Source organism: Mustela lutreola, chromosome 7 (genome assembly GCF_030435805.1).
Source record: "Mustela lutreola isolate mMusLut2 chromosome 7, mMusLut2.pri, whole genome shotgun sequence".
Classification (NCBI taxonomy): domain Eukaryota; kingdom Metazoa; phylum Chordata; class Mammalia; order Carnivora; family Mustelidae; genus Mustela; species Mustela lutreola.
In genome coordinates, this window is record NC_081296.1 from 46,352,245 (window position 1) to 46,376,141 (window position 23,897).

General features: G+C 37.9%; 1 protein-coding gene across 7 annotated transcripts in view; it reads right to left on the bottom strand.

The window, feature by feature from the left end:
* The window catches only part of SLTM (SAFB like transcription modulator), a 62,474-nt gene that overhangs the window by 13,097 nt on the left and 25,480 nt on the right, over positions 1-23,897 (bottom strand). For 3 of the 7 annotated variants that reach the window (XM_059180633.1, XM_059180634.1, XM_059180639.1), the window contains exons 7-21: positions 23,236-23,704; positions 22,568-22,617; positions 20,313-20,431; positions 18,069-18,218; positions 17,746-17,849; positions 17,486-17,652; positions 16,904-16,989; positions 16,525-16,688; positions 13,970-14,150; positions 13,128-13,252; positions 12,152-12,322; positions 10,467-10,781; positions 10,210-10,354; positions 7,583-7,743; positions 4,390-5,466 (exon numbers count right to left, since the gene is read on the bottom strand). In XM_059180633.1, coding sequence (XP_059036616.1) covers positions 5,358-5,466; positions 7,583-7,743; positions 10,210-10,354; positions 10,467-10,781; positions 12,152-12,322; positions 13,128-13,252; positions 13,970-14,150; positions 16,525-16,688; positions 16,904-16,989; positions 17,486-17,652; positions 17,746-17,849; positions 18,069-18,218; positions 20,313-20,431; positions 22,568-22,617; positions 23,236-23,704 — 2,516 coding nt within the window. In that variant the 3' untranslated portion in view covers positions 4,390-5,357. Of the gene's footprint in view, positions 1-4,389; positions 5,467-7,582; positions 7,744-10,209; positions 10,355-10,466; positions 10,782-12,151; positions 12,323-13,127; positions 13,253-13,969; positions 14,151-16,524; positions 16,689-16,903; positions 16,990-17,485; positions 17,653-17,745; positions 17,850-18,068; positions 18,219-20,312; positions 20,432-22,567; positions 22,618-23,235; positions 23,705-23,897 lie in introns of those variants that run through there. The other 4 variants (XM_059180635.1, XM_059180636.1, XM_059180638.1 and 1 more) reach the window with 3 other exon arrangements.

Genomic DNA, 23,897 nt, shown 5'->3' on the forward strand with positions numbered 1-23,897 from the left:
GTTGGATGTAGATTACTTAAAATCTTTTTTAAAAAGATACAAGGATCAATACACAAAAATCAATTATGTTTCTATGTACTGGCAATGGACAGTATTAAATACTTTAAATACAATTTACAATAGCATCAAAAATGCTAACAAAGAATGTATTATGTCCTACACAATCAAAATTATAACACATGGCTAAAAGATACTAAAGAAGGCCTATTAAATAAAGAGATACAGTAATTATGATTAGAAGATTCAATATTGTTAACATGTCAGTTCTTTCCAAATTTAATCTATGTATTTAACTCATTTTCATTCAAAATCCCAGCACGTTTTGTAGAAATTATCATGCTGATTTTAAAAGGAGTGGGATTCGAGCGCCTGGGTGGCTCAGTGGGTTAAGCCTCTGCCTTTGCCTCAGGTCATGATCTCAGGGTTCTGGGATCAAGCACCGTTTCAGGCTCCCTGCCCAGCCAGGAGCCGGCTCCCTGCCCCCTGCTGCTTGTCTCCCTGCCTACTTGTGATCTGTCTCTGTCAAATAAATAAAATCTTTTAAAAAATTAAAAGGAGTGGGATTAGCCAACATAATTTTGAATAACATAAATAACATTGAAAGAATATTACCTGATTTTAAGATTTAATATAAAATTACAGTAATCAAGACAGTGTGGTGCTTGTGACAAAAGTACAGACATAGAGAACAACAGAACAGAACAAAATCCCAAAGTGGATTCACACATATAGATTTTAAGATTTTTTTTTTTTTTTTAAACAAAGATGTTAAGGGGGCACCTGGATGGCTCAGTTGGTTAAGCGCCTGACTCTAGACTTTAGCTCAGGTCTTGATATTAAGGTTGTGAGTTCAAACCCCACTTCATGCTCCAGGCTGAGTGTGGAGCCTACTTTAAAAAAAAAAAAGAAAAGAAAAACAAAGGTGATTAAGGTCATTTCTAGGAAAAAGATAGCCTTTTCAATAAATTATACTGGAAAAACTAAATTTCCATATAGAAAAAAATATACCTTAACCCGTAAGTTTATGCCATATGTAAATGAACCCGAAATGGATTTTATCTAAATGTAAAAACTAAATCAAAAGCTAAAACTATAAAAGGCCAAGAAGAAACACAGGAGAAAAACCTGTGATCTTGGGGGTAGGCAAAGATTTCTACCTAGAGCAAAAATAGCCCTGACTTTTGGAAGAAAAAAAATTGATAAACTGAACTTTATCAAAACTAAAAACTGTTTTTCAGAAGATACCATTATAAAAATGAAAAAGCCGAGTGCCCGGGGGGCTCAGTCAGTTAAGTGCTTTCAGGTCAGGTCCTGAGATCAAGCCTTGTATCTGGCTTGCTGCTCAGTGAGGAGCTTCCCCTTCTCCCTCTCCCTCTGCTGCTCCCCCTGCTTGTGCTCTCTGACCTCTCTCTCTTAAATAAATAAATAAAATCTTAAAAAAAAAAAAAAAAAAAGAAAGCAAATATTTTTCAAAAGATACCGTTAAGAAAATGAAAAGGCAGGAATGCCTGGGTGGCTCAGTCGGTTAAGTGCCCAAATCTCGATTTAGGTTCAGGTTATGATCTGAGGGTCATATAGGATAGAGCTCCTTATCAGGCTCTGTGCTCAGAAGAGTGCCTGCTTGAGAGTCTCTCCTCTTCCTCAGCCCTTCCCCCGACTAGCATGCTAATAAATAAATCTTAAAAAAAAAAAAGAAAAAAGAAAGAAATGAAAAGGCAAACCACAGACTGGAAGAAAATATTCCCTATATATATATGATATAGGACTGGTAATCATAATACATAAAGAGATCTTGCAACTCCATAAGACAAAAAGCACAATTAAAAAAATGGGTATTTGAAGACACAATTCACAAAGACCAATCAGTGGTCAATAAGCACATGAAAACACACTTGACATCAAAAGCCAGCAGGGAAATGTAAATACCACGAGATAGTTCTATACACCAATTAAAATGGCTGAAATTAAAAAGACTGACAATAATAAGTGTTGATGAGCCCGAGGAGCAATTTTACCCTTGAAGTTGCTGATGCAAAATGTGGTTTCCTATAACATTACACACACCCCTGCATACATGCCCTACACTGGATGAAATGATTTGATGTTCTTATTTATTTAAGTATCTGCCTATGTTTGAATCCTGGTTCTACCACTTGCTATCTTTATTACCTTGGGGAAACTTCTTTAGTTTCCATTCATATACAACAGAATAGTACTTAGAATAGTACCTACACCTAAAACGTAACATTGTTGTGGAAATTAATTGATGCATGTAAATTACCTAGTAACATGCCCAGCACATGTAAGTACTCAATATAACAGTAACTTCTGTGACGACTCTATGAATCACTCATTCATATTATACCTGACACCAGTAATCAGCTAAGTAACAACTTGGAGGAATTACACTATGTTTTTAAAAATTACTTTGACTAATCTCACTCCTTTGCACTTCCATGTAAGGTTTACAATCAGACTGGTAATTTCTACCAAAAAAGCATGCTGGGATTTTGAATGAAAATATGTTGAATATATAGATCAAATATGGGGAGAACACACATATAATTACCTTGTGTAAGAAAAATTTTTTCCCTTTGATTTCCTGTGATTGAATGATCAGAGATGCCTGTATTTTTTTTAGAGAGAGAACATGTACACAAGCAGCAGGAGGGCCAGAGGGAGGGGGAGAGAAACAGACTTCCCAATGAGCCTGGAGCCCAATGTGGGGCTCAAACTCAAAAGCCTGAGATAGTGACCTGAGCCGAAATCAAGAGTCAGATGCTTAACCTACCAAGCCACCCAAGTGCCCCCAGAGCTGCCTGTATTTTGAATTTTTATTATAATGGAAGTTGGACAGTAGGAATCATAAAGGTATTAAATCTAGGGATAAAGAAATGGGGGTCCAGGGACGCCTGAGTGGCTCAGTTGGTTAAGCAGCTGCCTTTGGCTCAGGTCATGATCCCAGCGTCCTGGGATCGAGTCCCGCATCGGGCTCCTTGCTCCGCAGGGAGCCTGCTTCTCCCTCTGACTCTGCCTTCCACTCTGTCTGCCTGTGCTCACTCTCACTCTCTCTCTCTTACAAATAAATAAATAAAATCTTAAAAAAAAAAAAAAAAAAAAAAAAAAGAAATGGGGGTCCATAAGGATTTAATTATATGCTTCAGCTAGTAGGATCAGAACCAGACTCCAAGACTTCTCTTGATCTAGTCTGTCAATCTTGGTACTATGCTGAAACCCTTTTAAACCCTTCTCATTGGGTACCCCCTAGCTAACAGAATGAAAACAAATGACAGTAATATATAATATTAATAATTTTCAGATTTCACAGCATAACCAGGACAGTTCTGAAAGCTCTGTACACAAGTTGGTGCACAAGTCCTCCTTTGCCCATTCCTGAGTGGTTCAAGTGTATTAAGTTATTAATCAGTTAATCAGAAAATTACATTAATCAGACCATCTCATTCCCACTGGCAAAAGACGGGGTTTCTAAAACCAAAATAACATCTGTTTGAGTAGTGAGGAGAAAAACTCTCCCACCCATAAAATTACTGGCTGTTTGTCAAAGAGCATCTGGTTTTACTTACTCTGGACGCTATCAGTGATTCTCAATGCCACCTGCACATCGGAATCATCCAGGGGAATTTTTGTGGAAAATATGCCTGGGCCCCACCCCCAGGCATTTGGTTCTGAGAACCACTGCCCTAGCTCACCCCAGAAGACCTCCAATTTTGTCCTGCTGTACCAATGCATTTCTCTATTTAACCAGCAACCTTTACAAACTGAAATCGTCAGTTGTGGGGTTAAGAAGGGCCAAAAAGATTACGAAACCCAGACCAATACAGAAGTGCCAGTTCCCCAAAAGGCCAAAGAGCAGAGCATGGTGGCTGCGCATGCCACTCAGGGGTCTGAGTCATCTCATGAACCCGACTGTGGCCACCCGTGGACATTTACAGGAACTCCTACAAAGACTACTTCTCAAATCAAAAGGTGGCCTCAGGGTGATCCCTTATTCCCAATCTTTCGCTTTATACAAGCATCCAGACCGCTCAAATATCCAAGAATCTAGACCATTTGGGTTATTCATCACTGATTGATAGGAAGGAATAGGGAGGCCTTAAGAGGTAGCATTCAGAATTTACGTCAAAGGGCTTTCCTAGAAAAGATGCCTTTTTAAAAAAAAAAGCTGTAAGATTAGTGGTTAACTCGCCAACACGTCACCAGAGTGTACTACCCAGCTACTGAAGTGAAAATCAAAGTGAGATTTATTTCCAAAAACGAAGCCCGAAGGACTGCCTTCATAGCTCTAAACCTAGGCACTTCCTTTGAGTTTAACTGCAGAAAGGGCTGGAGGACTAACACCTAAAGAGCTGGAAACAAAGACACATACACTTCCAGGTGTGGATTTTTATTTTCACAAAAAGACAACAATGCCTTCCCACATACAAGTATTTACAAAACCCAACTGATTCACCAAGCTAGAACCTGGGTTTGTTTGTTTTTTTCCAGTTCTCAACATAGTTGGGAACATGGAAACATTAGTACCCACACAATTCCCAGAGATGGAATTTATCCACCAAACAGTGCAGATTACCTAAAAAAGTGCACTTACCTGCACAACTCAGTCTAAAAACCTCAAGTGATACAAACCTCATGGCCAAGGTTTCATGAATCTATTTGGTTTCATACCATGCAAACCCGAACAAGTGTGCTGCTACACTAACCTGAAAATCAGCTCTCATTTTACAGTTAAAAAGGTTCTCAACGCTTTAGCAACTATACAGAATATGAAGGTTTATTTCAAAAAAGAGTACATTTTTTTTTAAACCAGGATACACAGATGCACTTAATGTAACAGTACCTTCTGCAAAAATAGGTTACATAATACTCAGAAATGCAAGGAACAATCTTATTCTCTAAAAATTAGACAGCAGACTTTTTTAAGCTTAGACAGCCTTCAAAATGGAGGCTGAAAACGCTTGGTGACAAGAAGGAACTCTAGAGCCTGACACCACAGAGCTAATGCTGCAAATGAAACTACGACCACACACCTGCAAACTACTCTTTATATTCACACAGCGTTAAACAAAATGGTTTGGATTCCATCTTTTCAAATGTGTTTCGGTGCTGGAAGAAAAAAAGTTGAATGATACACAAAACTAGTAAAAGTTACAACGGAACTATTTAAACATCTTCTCCAAAATTGAGAAAAGCAATCATGTTAAATTTTAAAAAATGAGAAAAAAAGAAAAGTCTGACAGAACTCTCAAGCAAGTCAGAGGTCCTCTTCATAAGTAGTCAAGTAAAGTTTACAGGAGATTTCAATAAATTATCTTGAAACCATGGCAGAGAGCTAATTCTCAGAATCGTCGTGGAGGTCCACCCTTAAAAGGCTTAAATCCGGAGCCACTTCCTCTTGGCATGGAATTACCACTGATTTGTACAATTCTATTAATTGGGGATGCATTACTGAAAAAGGTTTAAAAGAAAAAATTGTCAAGAACAAAAGAATTGCAGCTACTACTTATTAAGTGCTTATCATTTACCATGCACGGTTCTTTGTACTTTACCCATATTAAATAAGTTACACTTTTCAACAGTCCTGTGAGGTAAGGACCATTACTAACCCCACTTTCCTGATAAAGCAACTGGCATCTGGTGGTTAGGCAACTTGCCCAAGATCACAGCTAATAAGTGGTGGAACAAGGATTTGAACTTGGGCACTCTCACTTCATAGTGAGCCAAATGATGAGATGCACCATGAATGGACTGGAGCCAGAGGCTCTGAGTGTGATCCCCAGATCAGGAGCATCGGCATCAGCTAGGAATTTGAACCTCTGAACTAGAGGACATCACCACAGAATTGTTTCTGGAGTTCTTTTGGAGGAGGATGGATTTTTTTAAAAAATATGTTTAACAGCAACGTAGTAGGTAATAATGAGCAACACAGGAAAAAAGACCCATCAAAACACCCTACAACCAATTTGGGAGATAAACTCATGGTGAAGCAGCTTAAGGAGAGTAAAATCAGACGACATAAAGGTCTGAATCCCTGGCTGAGGAAGGCAGGTTAGATCTGTGACCAGAGAGGCAGCTCACTGGCTTTGGAGCAAATAATGGTACAACAACACAGTTCTAATAAATAGTTAAATTTTTTAAGAGTATGAGTAACAGAGAAGATAAAACACTAATTTGATAAGCTGAAATGAGGAAGATGGCATAGCTATTGCAACTATTTTTCTTAAATGGAACCACATTTAGAAATTTAGGCTAGGAGTGGAGGGAGATAAAAGATGAGGCCCAGTCTGGGTGAACAAAATGCACAGTGGCACTGGCAAATTAAAAGAAGCTGGCGGAAACACACGGAACATGAAGGACTGAATCAGGACAGGAATGACTTTGCCAGAATTTATGCAGCCGGCAAAGCATTTACATAAAGATCATAATATAGAGCTAAATATCAAGAGCAGTGTCTCAAGTTCAACTATCTGAAGGAGCCAGCAAAGGAAATCCAAAGGGGCAGAAAGAAAGTCGGATGCCTGAGAAAATAGAGAAGTGCCCCCCCCGCCGCCCGCCGAAAAAGAGAAGCCACAGTGAGCAACAGTGCTTAACCACCAAGGAGACTGACAGCTGAAAATAAAGGAATACAGATGTATCCAGAAAAAAGGCACCGGTAACCTTTGAAACCAAAGACAGAATGAGTGATGAGGCCACGCAGGCGCAGATACAATAAACACTCACTCAAGTCTGACAGCAGAACCGACCACAGCAAAGAAGTAAGTCGCATCAGCAAGCCCGCCCCCTCTTCCAAGACAGGGGAATGGGAAAGACAGAGGGCACAGAAGAGAGGGAGAGACCAAAGACTTGCTGGCTGAGGGGCCACGATGGATGTTGGTACACAGCGAAGATAAAGGTCGCCTCTTGGGGCGCCTGGGTGGCTCAGTGGGTTAAGCCGCTGCCTTCGGCTCAGGTCATGATCTCAGGGTCCTGGGATCGAGTCCCACATCGGGCTCTCTGCTCAGCAGGGAGCCTGCTTCCCTCTCTCTCTCTCTGCCAGCCTCTCTACCTACCTGTGATCTCTCTCTGTCAAATAAAATAAAATAAAATCTTTAAAAAAAAAAAAAAAAAAAAAAGGTCGCCTCTGAGAATATGAACAGGCTTTGGGTTAGTGAAATATCCAACAGTTTCATTAGAGCTATTGGAGAAGGAAGGGAGCAGAATGTACTTTCAGTCTTCTCTTCCATTCGAAGACTTTAGTAGTGCCAAGTAGTGAACAAGATGATCGTTCCGACGTGAAGTTAGTGCTCTCCATCTACTAGATTCTGATGCACACACATCCCTGTATCTCAATCCCTATGGCAGAATGCCAATCGATGAACTTACAATGAAGAATATCAACTAACAAATTAACATCCGCTGCCCTGCATATAATCTCTGGGAGATCTGGGGTTAATATGGGGAAATGTGCTGGAAGAAGTAGGGCTGTTACTAGTTGCAATTCAATCTCTCAGAAACTATACTGCCCTTTAAAGAAGGATAAAGGTTTGGATGAATGGTTGCAGTGAAGTCTTAACTGAGTACTTACCTCATGTGTTGGCTTATCATGCCTGCTCCTGTCCGGCCATCACCCATTCGCCTTGCATCGTGATAGCCAGGCCCTTGAGAAGGTGGACCATGCCACTCTTTCCTTGGTCCACTTGTGTCCCGTCCATGGCGTTCAACCACATGTCGTTCCTCAGGGTAGTGCTAAAGAATTACATATTAAAAGTAAAGTTGATGAGGGTTGTGAGGGGGAGGTGAGTAGGGACAAGGTGGTGGGGTTATGGACATTGGGAAGGGTATGTGCTATGGTGAGTGCTCTGAAGTGTATAAGCCTGACGATTTACAGACCTGTACCCCTGGGGCTAATTATACATTATATGTTAATTAAAAAAAAAAAAAGTAGTCACAACACCTGCAGCCTCATGGCCATTCACTTATGCCGGTGTGCACTTAATGTCCGAAACAAACCAGTAAGGTGTTTGAGAAGAAAAGAAGGTTGAATAATACCACAGCACATGGAAAGCATTTCCACCTGTTTGGTACTGAGAAGCTGCTCAGGCTTCAGGGTAGGGTATGGGAGCAATGTAACTTTTATTTCCATACCTTTCAGCATGCACGTACTTTCTGACTTTTGAGTATTTCTAGATCTGTGTGTGTACGGTGCCTGGATCAACAGATACGTGAGAAGGTAAAACAGTAAGACAAATGAGGGTAAATGTAAGAACGACATGCAAACAGCACAAACATGGGAGTTGTCCTATTTCACACAGGACTCATTATTGTTATGACTCTTACAAGGTCTTACATACATGATTATGAAAGAGAGTAATGAACGTAAGGAAACAAAAGCCATAGAACGAAGGATCCAAGGACAGCAGACTAAGTGATGATACTTAGTCAACAGAAAAGCTGAAGGTACTCTACAGAGAGATGATACTGGCAAAACAAAAAACAGCATTTTCAAGGTAGGAGAAAGATCTCCACCTCAGGATACCTCTTCTAAATGGACATCAGAATGCAAAGGCCAATCTATGAGTTTTTACCCCAACTAAGGCAGAATGTTTGCACTACAAACCCTGTCTTAAAAGTTCTGCTCAGGATAAAGAGCTCAATGAACTAATTGACCTACTGATAATATTTACTAACTCTCTGGGCGCCTGGGTGGCTCAGTGGGTTGAGCCTCTGCCTTCAGCTCAGGTCATGGTCTCAGGGTCCTGGGATCGAGTCCCACATCAGGCTCTCTGCTCAGTGGGGACCCTGCTTCCCCCGCTGTTTGCCTCTCTGCCTACTTGTGATCTCTGTCTGTCAAATAAATAAATAAATAAAATCTTTAAAAAAAAAATCTACTAACTTTCTATTTATTAGAAACAGGAAAGCTGATAATGCCATCAGGCCCAAATCTGTTTCATGAATGCTTCAGATGAAATGGAAAATGTATAGTGGTATTAGCTAGTATGCCAAGGGATTAAAAAAACTCCTCCAGTAAAAAATATTGCTATAAAATCTAACAGGTATTCAAACACAAGACAAAGCATTAGAGTACCATCAGGTTGGAGGATGGACACACACACAAACCACAAACACACTTCAGAATTCTTTGTTGTATATAATTTAAGAAGATATTCCATTTATGCCACTGTCAACTAATATGCCAGTATTTCATCAACAGAATGCTTTCAGATTAGGTAAAAAAGGTTTGGCTCATCTGAGTTGCTAAGAGATGAAGATACTTTATTAACTTACAAAATATTCAAGTCAATAAAGTGTCGTAAGAATAAAAAGCAATTAAAAAATATGAACTATTCCACTCACCTACCTTTAGAATTAAAAGAACAAAAAAGAGACAAAAATTTTATCTCAGTTCTATATTCTAAGCTACTTAATTAACTAGGAGAGTATTTATTTATTTATTTTTAAAGATTTTATTTATTTGACAGAGAGAGATCACAAGCAGTCAGAGAGGCAGGCAGAGAGAGAAAGAGAGAAGGAAGCAGGCTCCCCGCTGAGCAGAAAGCCCAATGCGGGACTCGATCCCAGGACCCTGAGATCATGACTTGAGCCGAAGGCAGAGGCTTAACCCACTGAGCCACCCAGGTGCCCCACTAGGAGAGTATTTAAAAGGGGGGGGGGGGCACCTGGGTCACACATTTGCTTAGCGTCTGCCCTCGGCTCAGGTCATGATCCCGAGGTCCTGGGATCGAGCTGCATGTACATGAGGCTCCCTGCTTGGCAGGAACTGCTTCTCCCTCTCCCACTTCCCCTGCTTGTGTTTCTGCTCTCACTGTCTCTGTCAAATGAATAAATAAAATCTTAAAAAAAAAGTTAAAAGTGAGAGAAACACAGTTGAAGTCAAAGTTTTCCCTGCTAATCTAAAAGCCTCAATTTCTTAAAAGGAAATAAAACCTTCATCTCTAAGAAGGCTCATCTACAAAATTTAACAATGCTCAAATTTGAGCAGGAATTTTAAGAAAAATGGCATAAGAATTTTAGGGCTAGCATCCTACTTCTTTGGACTATTAATGTTCAATTATTGACAGTAAAAATATGAAAAATACTAAGAGCTTTTTTAAGAGCTCGCCTCCCAATCGTTCTAACTAATCTAGACCATCAAAATGGTAAATCCCGGGAATTTATTCCTGAAGAGGTGACAATACATCCTTAAGCATTTACCTGTGTTCCACTTCCTCGGTCCGTGATCACGCCCCTGTCTCCCTCTCTGTTTCCGTAGCCTGACGCATTACTGCGATTGCCAGGGGGCGCGCCCCTCACACTGTGTCCTGAAACTTCCCTCCCAGATCGTTCCGGCCTTTCAACTCTGTTAAATAAAACCCGAAGACATCTTCGATCAAAACTCTATTACACCTCTTTTTCCTTGAACACAAATATCTTCTATGCCACCGGCTGGGCCCTGGCAACTAAACAGATACCTTGTTTCCCGTTTGTCTGCGGACATGCTGCCGTCACTTTTCCAGGTGGCGGGTCTGGATGGATTCGGCCCTGCTTCTCGAGGATGTCTAGGGTGAGTGATATCAGGCCTGTCATGGATGATCACGGTTCTCCTCTCGTCTCGTTCTCCCCGGACTTCTCGCCTGTCCGTTTCCCTAAGTTCATTTCTTGGTGGTGGAGGCTCATTTCTTCTGGAATCACTGAAATTTTTGGGATACCTTTCAAAACCCGGATCTTCTCTTCGTGCAGTAGGACGTGTTTTTTTCCCTTCACTTTGACCAACAAAGCGTTCTCGCCTATTGATTATCCAAAACAAAGAACAAAGGTCTGAGATGTACTTACTTGGCCTTATTCATTTTTCTTTTTTTTTTTAATAAATCACAATTTTTTTTTAAGATTTTATTTATTTATTTGACAGAGATCACAAGTAAGCAGAGAGGCAGGCAAAGAGAGAGGAAGGGAAGTAGGTTCCCTGCTGAGCAGAGAGCCTGATGCAGGGCTTGATCCCAGGACTCTGGGATCATGACCTGAATCAAAGGCAGAGGCTTTAACCCACTGAGCAACACAGGTGCCCCACTTGGCCTTATTCGTAATTGTACTTGGATAACTTAGAAAAATCACAGCTTCTTTAAAAATTAACTTAAGGCAAAGCCATCAGAAAAGCCACAACTGTTGATTATAATAACTTATATTGATTGATAATAACTTATTGATTATAATAACTTATTGATTATAATAACTTGATTATTATTGATTATAATCAACAATTTATAAATTGTTGATTATAATAACTTATATTCTAAATGCCTGGTATGGAGATTGTTGTTTAGCATCTGGGAGGAATTAACATCAAACACTCAAGTGACTACCAGCCTGAATGAAGGAGGTTCTAGTGTTCTCAACAGCTGAGACACACCCCATGCTAAAAGCTAACAGTATTCCCACCTAGTTTTAAACAATGTTAAGAGGATAAAGCGAATCAACTTTGTTATGGTGGTCTGTCAAACTAAAGTTTTTTTCAAGGTTTATTTATTTAAGCAACCTCTATAACCTGACATGGGGCTCAAACTCATGACCTCAAACTAATTTTGAATACTGAATCACATTTACATTAATAACAACAAAAACCAAATGTAGGATTTGTTCTGAACACTCGATCTGACCTGTAGTACTTAACATTTTTTTTTTAAATTTTTATTTATTTATTTGACAGAGAGGCAGGCCGAATTGGGGCGGTGGGGAAGCCGGCTCCCCGCCGAGCAGAGAGCCCGACTCAGGCCTCAGTCCCAGGACTCTGAGATCATAACCTGAGCCAAAAGCAGAGGCTTAACCCACTCAGCCACCCAGGTGCCCAGTACTTAAGATTTTAATAGAGAACCAAAGTTATCATTAGCAAGGCTCACACACCAAATACAACAAAATCTTTTTTCTTTTTCTTTTTTTTAAAGATCTTATTTATTTGAGAGCGAGTGAGCAAGAGAGTGCATGAGCTGGGGAAGAGGCAGATAGGCAAGGTAGAAACAGACTCCCCACTGAGCAAGGAGGAGCCCGAAATGAGGCTCAATCTCAGGACCCTGGGATCAAGACCTGAGCCAAAGGCAGATGTTTAACCTACGGAGCCACCCAGGACCCCCCAAATATAGTAACTTTCAAGATATCTATATACCTTTCAAAAGATGAAGACTGTACTGCTGAACTCTCAGGAAACCTGCCCCTCTCTCGGTGATCAAAGTCATTAAATCTGTTTTGCTGGCGAGAATAGTCAGATCCATGGCTGAATCGTGCATCTGTATCTAGAGACAACTTTTTACTCTCGCTCCAGTAAGGATCATCTCGCCTTGAAGAGAAATATTTGCTTATTTATATAAATTAGTTTAATAATAATCCAACAACACTAACTTGGAGTCATACATACCACATACTAGGAACTGTGGATACAGAAGGCTAATAAACTCAAGACATAAAACATTTTGTTACAAGAACAAACTAGCAAAGAATTAACTATCAGATGGCACAGAGTCATGTAATGTTAGAGGAATTTCACAGGAGAGAAAACAGGTGAAAAATGGTCTGTTTAAAAATTTGTAAATGGAAAAGACAGATACCATTTTATAATAAAATTCTAACTAATAGTACACAACTTTTTTCAGTCACACTTAACTTCTGGAAGGTTAGATGGGTAAGTCCCAAGCACAATTCATACATTCCATGTATTTCTCACCACAATCAATTAAGTCTCACAGAACTTATATGAAGAAAATTCAATGACTGCATTTGGAAATCTATTAAGCAGCATGAACACAAACACACAATGCAATCCTTCCCAGTTTGCAACCTCCAAATTTATCTGCACTACCCTCTCAGAATTCTCAAAATGGGTCTGAGTGTGAGAACCATCCCTGAAGCCTATGATGGTGAAGTATTTCCAGTCATAATGGAAAAACATTTGGCAATAGGAAGGGAAAGGGGAAAAGGGCAGACTCTTCCTACTTGACAAGCACGGGATCCATTCCCATCCCTACTGATCAGGACCTTTTATTCCAGGCATGGTTGCCTGTACTTGCTACTCCTCCAATCAGCTTTAAATCAGTTTGAAAGGCCTAAGATAGCACGCGCTGTTAAAGAAGAAAGCAGGCAACTACCTATGATCTACATCACGTGGGCGTTTCAAAGAATTCCTTTTCTCTTGTTCATAACGAAGCTGCTGCTGTTGCCTTCTCAGCTCCTCTCGTTCTCGAGCAATACGTTCGGCTTCCTTACGACGTTCCTTCAGACAACACAGAAGGAAGAACCAACCAATGCAAAATGAAAACATAAGGTAAGTACATGCGCAACCTTGTTTTCATCCTGTCATTAAGAAACCACCAAAGGCAAGCACCGGGCAAAACACACACCTGGGACAAATACGTACACAAAATTGACTTCAGAAATCAGTAATCTAGGCTATGGCTACTGTTCTGCAACATTAAAAATAACGGAAATTGGGTGGTGGAAGCTGGCAGGTAATGGGGAAGGTCAGATTTAGTTTCATCATTTGACTGAAACAAAAGCACCTGAAGGGAATTAGATACAAAGTTCTTAAAAACCTGGATACAGTTCTGCAAAGAGAGGCATTATTTCCTTCCAGCCTTGGGAAATCATTCCCACTCTACGATGTAAGGAAATAAGTTATTATTTGCGGAGACTGGGATAGTGACAGAGCCTGGATTACAATTACTCTGGACTCAGAGTCCTATGCTCAGACTATTAGGCTGCCATGATTGCAGAGCTTGGGTTATTACCAATTGGCTCGAACAAAGTCACAACTAAATGTATTTTGAACTAGCACCTAAGTGATTGTTATCTTTCAGGGACACTTAATAAATGCTCATTAACTGAGCTCATTCTACAGAAGCTTTACAACAAGTAAAGCAAATTTTAGGGCAAAAATCACAGGGTTTGAAAAAGGTCAGTTATTTAAGATGAAAAGATTTTCTGACTGCACCTGTTCAATACGAATGCGTTCCCTTTCCAAGCGTTCGCGTTCCATTCTCTCTCTCTCTAGTTTTTGCCTTTCAATTTCTAGGCGCTCTCTCTCTCTCTGTAAGCGTTCCCGTTCTTCCCGTTCGCGAATTATTCTAATGCGTTCTCGCTCTCGACGCTCTCTTTCTGCAATCTCTCTTCGTCTAACAAAAATCAGTATTTAGAAATACTTAAATTATGCTAGCACTGTGTGAAAGAGAATAGCTTTTGAGTTTGAATTTTTCCTTGAGGTTGGCAATTTTAAACTTCAACTCAACCTAAGTAGTTTTAATGTAATTGGAAAGAGAACTCAAAAGAAAACTTTAAACAGATTCCAATGCTGTCACTTATTTATTAAGACTGTCAACTGAGCAGCTGAATTTTATAGAGTAGTTGCCTCTTAGAGGATTCCTGTTTAAATAAAAACCCCATAATAGCCCATTAGTAAATCCACATTTTAAAAAGGAGATATTCTACATATATCAATTTCCAAAACTACAACTTCTACTGTTTTTGAGAGGAAAATTTTCAGTACCTAGTATATGGTCTACCTCCTTAAACAAGGTGTACCTTATTTTGATGAGTTGGGATCATACCCGTCAACACGAATTATAGCAATTGCTACATATAATTTCTTAGTGTTCACCGGCCCATGCTTCTTTGAGTCAGGAGGCAGTTCAAATGTTTGCTGAACTCAATGAAGTTACTGTATTGGGACCAGAAGTCACGTTTTTGTCATCTCCTCACTCTAAGGCCCTCCATGGACTCTACCAGCATGTCTTCTAGTAACCCAGTGGTTCTCAGCGGCTCAGTGCTGCACCCACGGAAATCTGAGGGGCATTTTATCACAAACGACCAAGGGGGCTGTTAGCAGCATTTAGGCAGTGGGGAACCAAGATCCTAAATATCTTTTGAAGCGTGCAAAAATCAGAATAGCTCTGCACCACAAAAACTGTCCAACAATTACACCTTTCAAATGCCGTAATGGACATTCATGTAATTAAAACAAAACAAAACACAATCACCTTAAAAAAAAATCGTAGCCTAAAACTTGACTCGTTTCTAATAAATGTTAGGTTGGTTTATTTGCTTTGGCATGGTTTTTATATAAAAACTAAAATGTCAAGAAATACAACTCCATGTAAATTAAAGGAAAAATACTTCAAGACCTTCACCAAGAGCTGTTCACCATTTCAGAAATCAGGTAGTAATGTCAACGCCACTCCTGGTATTTGACTTACCAAAATGACACACCAATATCAGTCTGCATTTGTAGCTGTCACATTTTCATTGAGTCTAAAGAGGGCTGTAAACATCTGACTACTTCATTAGGTCTTCTAGAGAGTCGTGCCTAAACATTCATATCTGGAATATATGCTTCATTATAATTTGCTTTTATTTCTTCTTTAGGTTAGAATTAAGGCATTATATTGTTTTTTTGGAAATTATTTATAAAGGCATATTATGCATTTGTAGGCCTATTATGCATCAATTAGTTTTCAGCAGAGTGAAGAAAATGCTGCGACTTTTTTTTTTTTTTTTTTTTAAATATAAAAGGGGTGCTTCTCTGACAGACCTAAGAATCACTGCTCTGGTAGATTCTACTCTCTCATCCTAACTTATCATATAAAGAGGAATCTCAGAATACTGGGACTTCATCAAAAAAAAAAAGAGGAAAAAAATGGTTCTGAGTAACACCAGAATTATTTCCTTCTACTAAAGTATGTGGCAATCACAGTACTATTTGAGCTGTGAAATGTGTCTGGTTGTTCCTAACACTCCTGTGAATGAAGAGACGAAATCCCATGAGATAACCTATCAATGAGACAGGTTAATATTTGGAAATTTATATTAAAAAACACTTTGACAAGAATATTTTAAGTGGCATCCAAAAACTGCTATAGGAAAGCAATGGTGGCATTTGTGGTGAACTGCTGAGATACTGCCACTAACAATGAAGTGTCTGTCTCAGTTTGTTTTAAAGAGAATGCTTGCATTGAGATAGAGCCTGAACACAGTAAGGTTCAGAAGGCGAATCTTCCTTCACTTGGCCTCTAATCCAAAGTACAATCAATTTTTCCTAAAATGTCGACATGCTACTTTGAACACTGCAGCTTACACTATCTTATCTCAACATCATTTTTTTCTGTAAAGTCATGTTTTTCATGGCGGCAGCTTAGGAGTAGAGGAAAGAGCATTGGACTTGGAGTCAGAAGACTTGGGTCTGAGTCCCGACTCTGCCACTCATTAGCTATGTGGCATTGGAAGAGTCATTTAGCCTCTCTGGGCCTCCATTTTTTTCAATTATATAATGGGCACACCTAATCTTAAAGAACAGTTGAGACAGAAGTAACAGTTGGAAAGGTAATTTGTAAATGGTAAAATGCTATACAAACTTAAGAAATCATTAGGTTTTACTGCATTTAAAAGTGGCCAATAGCTTTCTGTGGGAATACAATTTCTAGAAATCTGGTTTGTAACTAGCATTAAATTTGTACCTATAGTTAAAGACAGGTATAAAATAGACTCTTTTCCTACCTTCGAAGTTCCATTGCTCGTCGCAATCTCTCAAAGCGAACTAAATGCTCTCTTAGTCTTTGTTCCTTCATCTTTTCAAAAGGCAAGATGTCTTTCCTTCTATAGTCTTTGTCCCTTTTTTTATCTAGGCTAGCTCTCTCCTTTTCCTTGCTCCTTCCATGAATCTACAGAAAAAAAAAGTTGTAACAGAGCTAGAAGTTAAAATAATTTGGGGTTTTGGTTTTCAAGTTAGGCTGGTCATTTAAAAAGTTTAAATGAGTAATGATATTCCATTTCTCTTAGATTTTCAAGAACAGAAATGTGCAAAAAATGATAATACTAAATTATCTTCTTTTGGAAACAGGGAAAATAATACACAGCATCCCTCCCAGAGACTTACTTTCTCATATCTTCCTCTTCTTGATGGCCTACAATGATCTCCTTTAGTTTGGTCCAGTATTACCATATGTCCTGGACTCTTGGAACCTAAGAGGAAAAAAAAGTAGATAAACAAATGCCTAAAAAACATTTCATTAAAAAAGACAATAAATGTAATGTAAAAATGTTGAATTCTTAGAATAGCCAGATATTCACAACCAGTGCAAGAAATTTAAAAAAAGAACCTACTAACTCTATCTGAATGTAATTTGTCCAGTTTTTAAAAAATAACTCAACCCACAAACATAGATACTTTCTGCAATACCAAAAGATCCCAACTCAGTTACACAGCTACAAATCAGTGACCATTTACTGCCAGTCCAGGTCTCCAGCAAAGGGGCTCAGCTGAAAAGAATACATCTGTTTCCCAAGGGTAGAAAAGAAGACAACTAGTGCTACTGGACCTCCTTTTCTACCACAGTGACATCTAACAACAAAATTAAAATATTTCTCTGGACTGCAATCTCAGGTCTTCCCTTCCACTGTAAAAATGAAGTAGTAGAAAGCATTAGAAAGGGACTGAGAAGAAAGATACATAGCATACTTATTCGCTTCTTTTCTTCACTTTTTTTAATCGATTCTGAAGTTTGGCCACTTGATCCATTATCATTCTTCTCGTCTTTACCTTCTATTTTCTTAGGCTCCTTGCCTTCTTTTTTTTCACACTTCTCAGATGACCTTTTCTCTTCCTTTTTGACAGAGGCTTGTGTCCTGACCATACCACCCAAGAAAACAACACAGTGAGAACTACTTCATCAGTTTCCCAGAAAAGTCTACATGCTTATCAAAAAAATAAATCCTTACTTGCTACTTCTATCACTCATATTTTTTTTGTCTCCAGAACCTCTTGAACTACTCTTTTCATCATTTTCTTTCTTCAGTTCTTTCTTAGAAGGATCACCTTTAACCTGAAGGTTTAAATAGGATACAAAACAAAAACGTAAGTTAACATTAATGATCACAAACAGTATGCTTCTAGGAGAAAATCTGGAAAACATGGAAGTAAAAAAATAAAAATACTTAAAAAATTATACCAAATTGTACTCCCTACTGGTATAACCTCTTGAAATTGGGCATTAGTGGCCCTCAAAGTAACCTCCCTCTTATACGCATTTAGGCAAGCTTACTTTTTCAACAGAAATCAGCTGTCCGTGCAGCTCAGTGCGATGAAGATGGGCAATACATCTGGACACCTCTGTGCTTGAAGACATAGTTACAATGCCATAGCACTTTGCCCCAGGACTTCGAGCATTTGTAACTACCTTTGCACTTAGAACCTATAAGATAAGGTAACACTTTACAAAGTTTTACAACTACATACATTCTAAAAAGATCAAACTTCAGAAGTAAGACTATTCAAATAAAATGACTACTCAAAAGACAGAAATTCATAATGAAGGATAAATTTAGGATATATATTATTCTGTCTCATATTCTTGAGATCACTATCTACTTTGTTTTAAGTATGTAGTAAATATTCAGGGGAACAATTTAAAGTGTCAAAAAGCAATTTAACCTAATTTTTTCTTATTAATTTTTCAAATATATAGCCAAAACAGTTAGTCACATCAATGAAATTGGCACAATTAATGAAAGCGAAGAAATAATATTCTCAATTATATCTGAGCCAAACTTCCCCTATCATAAGCCCACCCTAAATCTCTTAAAGGGAAGGAAAAAAAAGGGCAACTTTCTAGAAAGTTTCTAAATGATTGTTAACAATTTTCTATAATGCGTAACTATTAATTTCAAAAAATGAATAAAGAATTATCCTCATATAAAACAGCAGTCTTTAAAAACACTCCCTACAAAAAAAAGAGACATACTTTCCAGTCTGTGCTCTTAAGATTTATACCAATATCAAATTGACAAATAATTTAAATTCTCTAAAATAGTTAAGAGAGACAAGGGATGGGTGAGTAAGAAGAAAAGTGATCTAGTGCTGAGCAAAGAGAAAGACAGACATAATGCCATGAAGAAGTAAAGAGGGAATTTAGGAGGCTGTGTGGTATGAATGGCTGGAAACTATCAGCTTTTATCTCAACTCTGGGAAAGGCAGACTTGCCCCAACAGCAACCTGATTTTTAAACCCAAGGTCTTGTTATAAAGTGCAGGGTGTCCTTTGCACAGTTTTAGTCCCAGAAAATGCCAGCATTAAAATATTGGTTTTGGATTTCCGACAATAAATCACCAGCGCTGACCATGCAACTACAATTCTCAGTGTTCTGTATCTGACACCTACAAGAATCCTTAACACTCAGGTAACTCTTTATATTAGAAGAAAAAAAAAAAAAAAAACACCTCCTAAAATCAAGAGGATAGATTTTTAAAATATTCATTAATGGTCATTTGCCAATACTGGTCATTAATTTAATAAGTATTCCAAAGCCCACTGTGTGCACACAAAGTATAGCAGATAAAGTTTCTGCTATCAAAGAGCTTACACTGGAGATTACATATGATGTATAATGAAAACCAAAAATAAATGGTAGAAAGCAGTGACTGCCATAAGAGAGAGAGATCAACTGCAATGCAATTCAAAAACTATTAACTATTATTTTAGTCATTTAATTATTTACTATTCTTCTCTATTAGGTCGTTCCCTTATATGCCAGGGAAACCTTTCCTAATGAACTATAGTAAACCCTCCCCTTTTTGCTCTCTTAGCAACTCTTTCCATCATAGCATATATCACAACTTAATTAAGTATATTTTTACCAGTTTTACATTTTTCTTTTTTTTTTTTTTTTTTTTTTTTTTTTTTTTTTTTTAAGATTTTTTATTATTCATTTGACAGAGAGAGATCACAAGTAGGCAGAGAGACAGGCAGAGAGAGAGAGAGAGGAGGAAGCAGGCTCCCTGCTGAGCAGAGAGCCCGATGCGGGACTCGATCCCAGAACCCTGGGATCATGACCTGAGCCGAAGGCAGCAGTTTAACCCACTGAGCCACCCAGGCGCCCCAAGTTTTACATTTTTCTCCACTACTGTATTAGAATCTGTATGATGACAGGGACATTAGTTCCCACCCGACCCCCAAACTCTATATCCCATGGTCTAATACAAGTCTACCTATATTTTCCAAATGATCAGATCAACCTCAGATACTCTAGTTTCTAGAGAAATCATGATGTATGTGAAAAACAAAATGCAGTTTTTCACTGAAATAGGCTCAAAATACAAGCTTTTAATAGAAAGAGCCCCAGGGCTCCGGGTGAGATTTTATGACAATATTCACCAGTACCACAGAACTCAGTAATTATGTCTATACCAATCCTGAGAAAATCAAGAAATTGGAAGGTTTTATATAATACCGTTTTGAATATAATCCCCATTTCAAATGGAGATACTAGAAAGACAGATAAAAAGTGTACCTTTCCATATTTGCCAAAGAGGTTCTTCAAGTCAGCAGCTTTGGTATTAGAAGAAAGTCCACTAACCCAGATATTTTTAGTTGAGCTTCCACTGCTACCACTAGTACTACTTGTACTTCCTAGAACAGATTTAATATCAGACATTTTAGCGTCTTAATTGGAAATTCTATTTTTAAACAAAATTATTAGGTCCATATGCTTTCAAAATTATAAAACCCCCTTTTAATTTAGTTAGGATAGTACAACCTTGCTGTATCAAAAGCCTATGAATCTGCTATTATTAAAATCAAACACAACAGATAATATAGCTAGTGAGGAAACAAGTCTGAACATCTGTATACTTCCTAGTGCATGAGTTTCACATCAAAATGGGTAAACCATAAACTACAGGTCCTGGACTTTCACTGCTAAGTTTAATCATTTAGAATCTACCACTGCACTGAATACAAACAACCAGAAAACAGTCATCAAGAAACTTACAGACTGCTTAATTACCCACATCTGTTCTGGGCTTTAGATCCTGAGAAATTGGGAGTGTAAGAGGGAACAGTCAAAGCAAGGGATAAGCTATTTCCAAGAATTTAAACGTTTAATAACAAAGAATAACCAAAAGCTCAACTTCATTACCTAGCAGAGAAAGACTAAAAATGAAATTATATGCAGCTAGTTAACTCTGGATTTAATAAGAAACAATTTTCTAAAACAAATTTAATTTTAAGAATAAAATCAGAAACCTCAAAATCCTTTAGAATAGGTAAGTATAATGCTACATGAATCATTTTTGTACTACTTCCATACACAAATTATGGTTTCATAATAGAGATGCCATTTCTTAGAATATAGGCCTACTCAGTCACCCTCCAATGCTTCTCCTCAAACATGCTATTCTAAAAGGGAAGCTTTCATTCATTTGACTTTACTTGGAAAACAATTCTTAATCCACTTTAACAGTATGTAATAATTAAAAGTAACAATTTTTATAACTTCAGGTTATTATATGTACAAAGACTAAAAAATTTCAATGCTTTAGAATATTACATGCCACAAGTTTTAATTGCAAAACTACTGTCCAGTGTAGACTTATATGAAGAGACAACACACAGCTGACTCAAATATTTTAAATATTAATGGTTGCTGCATTTCTACTCTTAAAAAATGCATCAAAGGATCGATACTAACAAGAAGCACATGTATCTTTTTTATATTACCAATAACATTTGAGCCCAGGTATTTCTCTTACAGAAAAAAAATTTTTAGTTAATAGAAAAAAGTTACCATTTAACCAAGACCACTAAGTTTGTGAATTTACAGGGTAACACTTAATAAAGTTATTATATTTTGTCCATTAACCAAAACTGTAAGGGATATAAGAATTGCAATTAATTGTCAATCACTAAGATTTCCAACTATAAAAACATACCAACAAAGTAACACTAAATGAACCACAAAACAGATTAACATTCGCTAAAGACACATTTTAGGACTTTGCAGTACCTGAATGGTGTTCTTTTCCCTTAAAATGCTTTCTTTAGAAAACAAGAAATGTTTTTCAAGTAGATGGCATACGTACAAGAGGAGACTATAGTGCGCAGCCATGAAATAACCAGACATCCCAATATCAGATATTGCATCTTTAAGCTTATAACAATGTCAAATAAAACTAACTTCCAACACAATACTCCCATCAGCCCAAAATAAGTCACATTAAGAAACAGATCTTCAAGAATCAAAATAATATATACTGCTATGTTATTAGAAGTGTGCCCTGGTTTAAACAATGAAAAAAAGCAAAACCAAATGTTAGAGACTGATTTTTTCTTAATACTAGACTCCACAAATAGAGGCAAATATTATTCACAGTACATCTCCTAAAAGAACAGGGAAAGAGTTGTGCTGGTACGTAAGGGATACAAATGACTACAATTAAAGATAAAATACTTCTAAATTATAATGTAAGAAAATGAAATACCCACTGTATTAACATTCAATACAGTTGCTTAGAATGCAATGTGAAAAACACAGACTTTTAATATACTCAAACCAGTTTACAAAATAAGTAATTAAAGGTAATGCTTCAATCACACCAGGAGTTTGCGGAAATCTATTTAACTCAATAGTTTACAGATAGACCCACCCCCAAATGTTCAGTATGTCAATTTTTAATGACTAAAGGTCAAAGGAAACCCCAGGAAATTATTACTTTTTAACAAAAATGTGCAATTTACCACTGAAACAAACAGGAAAAAATCCATTACCTTTGTCATCTTTGGATGATGTCTTGCTGTCTTTAGATTCCTTTGAAGAGCTAAAGAAGCAAACCACCAGAAGAAAATTGAAAACAAAAAAAACAAAACAAAACAAAAATCGAACAGCTTGATATTGACTATATTTCAAACTAGTACTATTTGTACAAATTAACAACTCCAAAGGCCTAGATTAGGTTATTTGAGCAAATGATTCCCTTAGGATTCTTGCACTGATTTTCCCCAAGATGCCTGAAGATCTATATTTTCTGACAATTCTATTCAGTGGATATATGGCCATCTTCTCCAGATTTCAGGACTGGGACTTGACTTCATTTTGTGTTCTTAGGACTGATAGTTGTTCATTAACCATCATCACAAGGATTTTTAAAAATAAAACACAAAAAAATTGTCAATTTGAAAAAAAAAAAAACCAAAAAACAACCAAAAAAAAAACCAAATATATGCTGACAATTCGACAATGCAATCAGTAGGACACACTGCATATTACGAAGATCTTGAAATTTTTTTAAAAGTAACTTATGACGGTCAAAAATATTATAGGCAGGATCATAAGTACTAATTACTGTACATGGTCTTGAAGCCACCCCCTTAATGTAGAGTGATCTTATTGAATGCTGGAATTCAGTATCGTAAAGAACTGACATAGAAAAACAAACCTCTTTGCTTGACCAGAGGCCCCAGTAGACGAGGGCCCTTTCTTCAAAGTATCCTTTTCTTTGTCTCCAGATTCTGCTTTCTTAGAACTTTCTCTGGCTTCCTTCTCGACAGGATCACCCTTCACGCAGTCTTCCTTCTTACCATCTTTATGGTTCGCATTCATCTCATAATCCTTGCTTTCCTTCTCCGGGCTCTGTGCAATGGCGTCCTGCCCATCTTTTGGCTTACTTGCTTCAGAATCTGTAATTTTCACATTTTTACCTGTTTCTAGGAGGTCATCACCATCAAAATCCAGAGTGATGGCATCTTCAGCCTGGATTGTGACCGAGATGTTGTCATCCTCAGCTTCTTTCACAGGCGCATTAGCTTCCATCTCTTCGTGAGCTGTGTGATCAGCCTCAGCTAGGTTCCCTTCTGAAGGAAGAGGTTTAGATACTTCTTGTGTACCATCACCAGAACCTGCTATATCTAAGAGGATTTAACAGGAATAAATACGGCAAAACAAGAAGTTTAAACAATTTCATATTCATAAGCTAGAATAGGACCTAGAAAATATAAAGCCAGTTATTAGCACTGATGGAAGGTTAGGGGGAAAAAAAAACACAAGGGTATTAACTAACATAAACAATCCTTTACCCAGGATCACTTATTCTTCATGGAA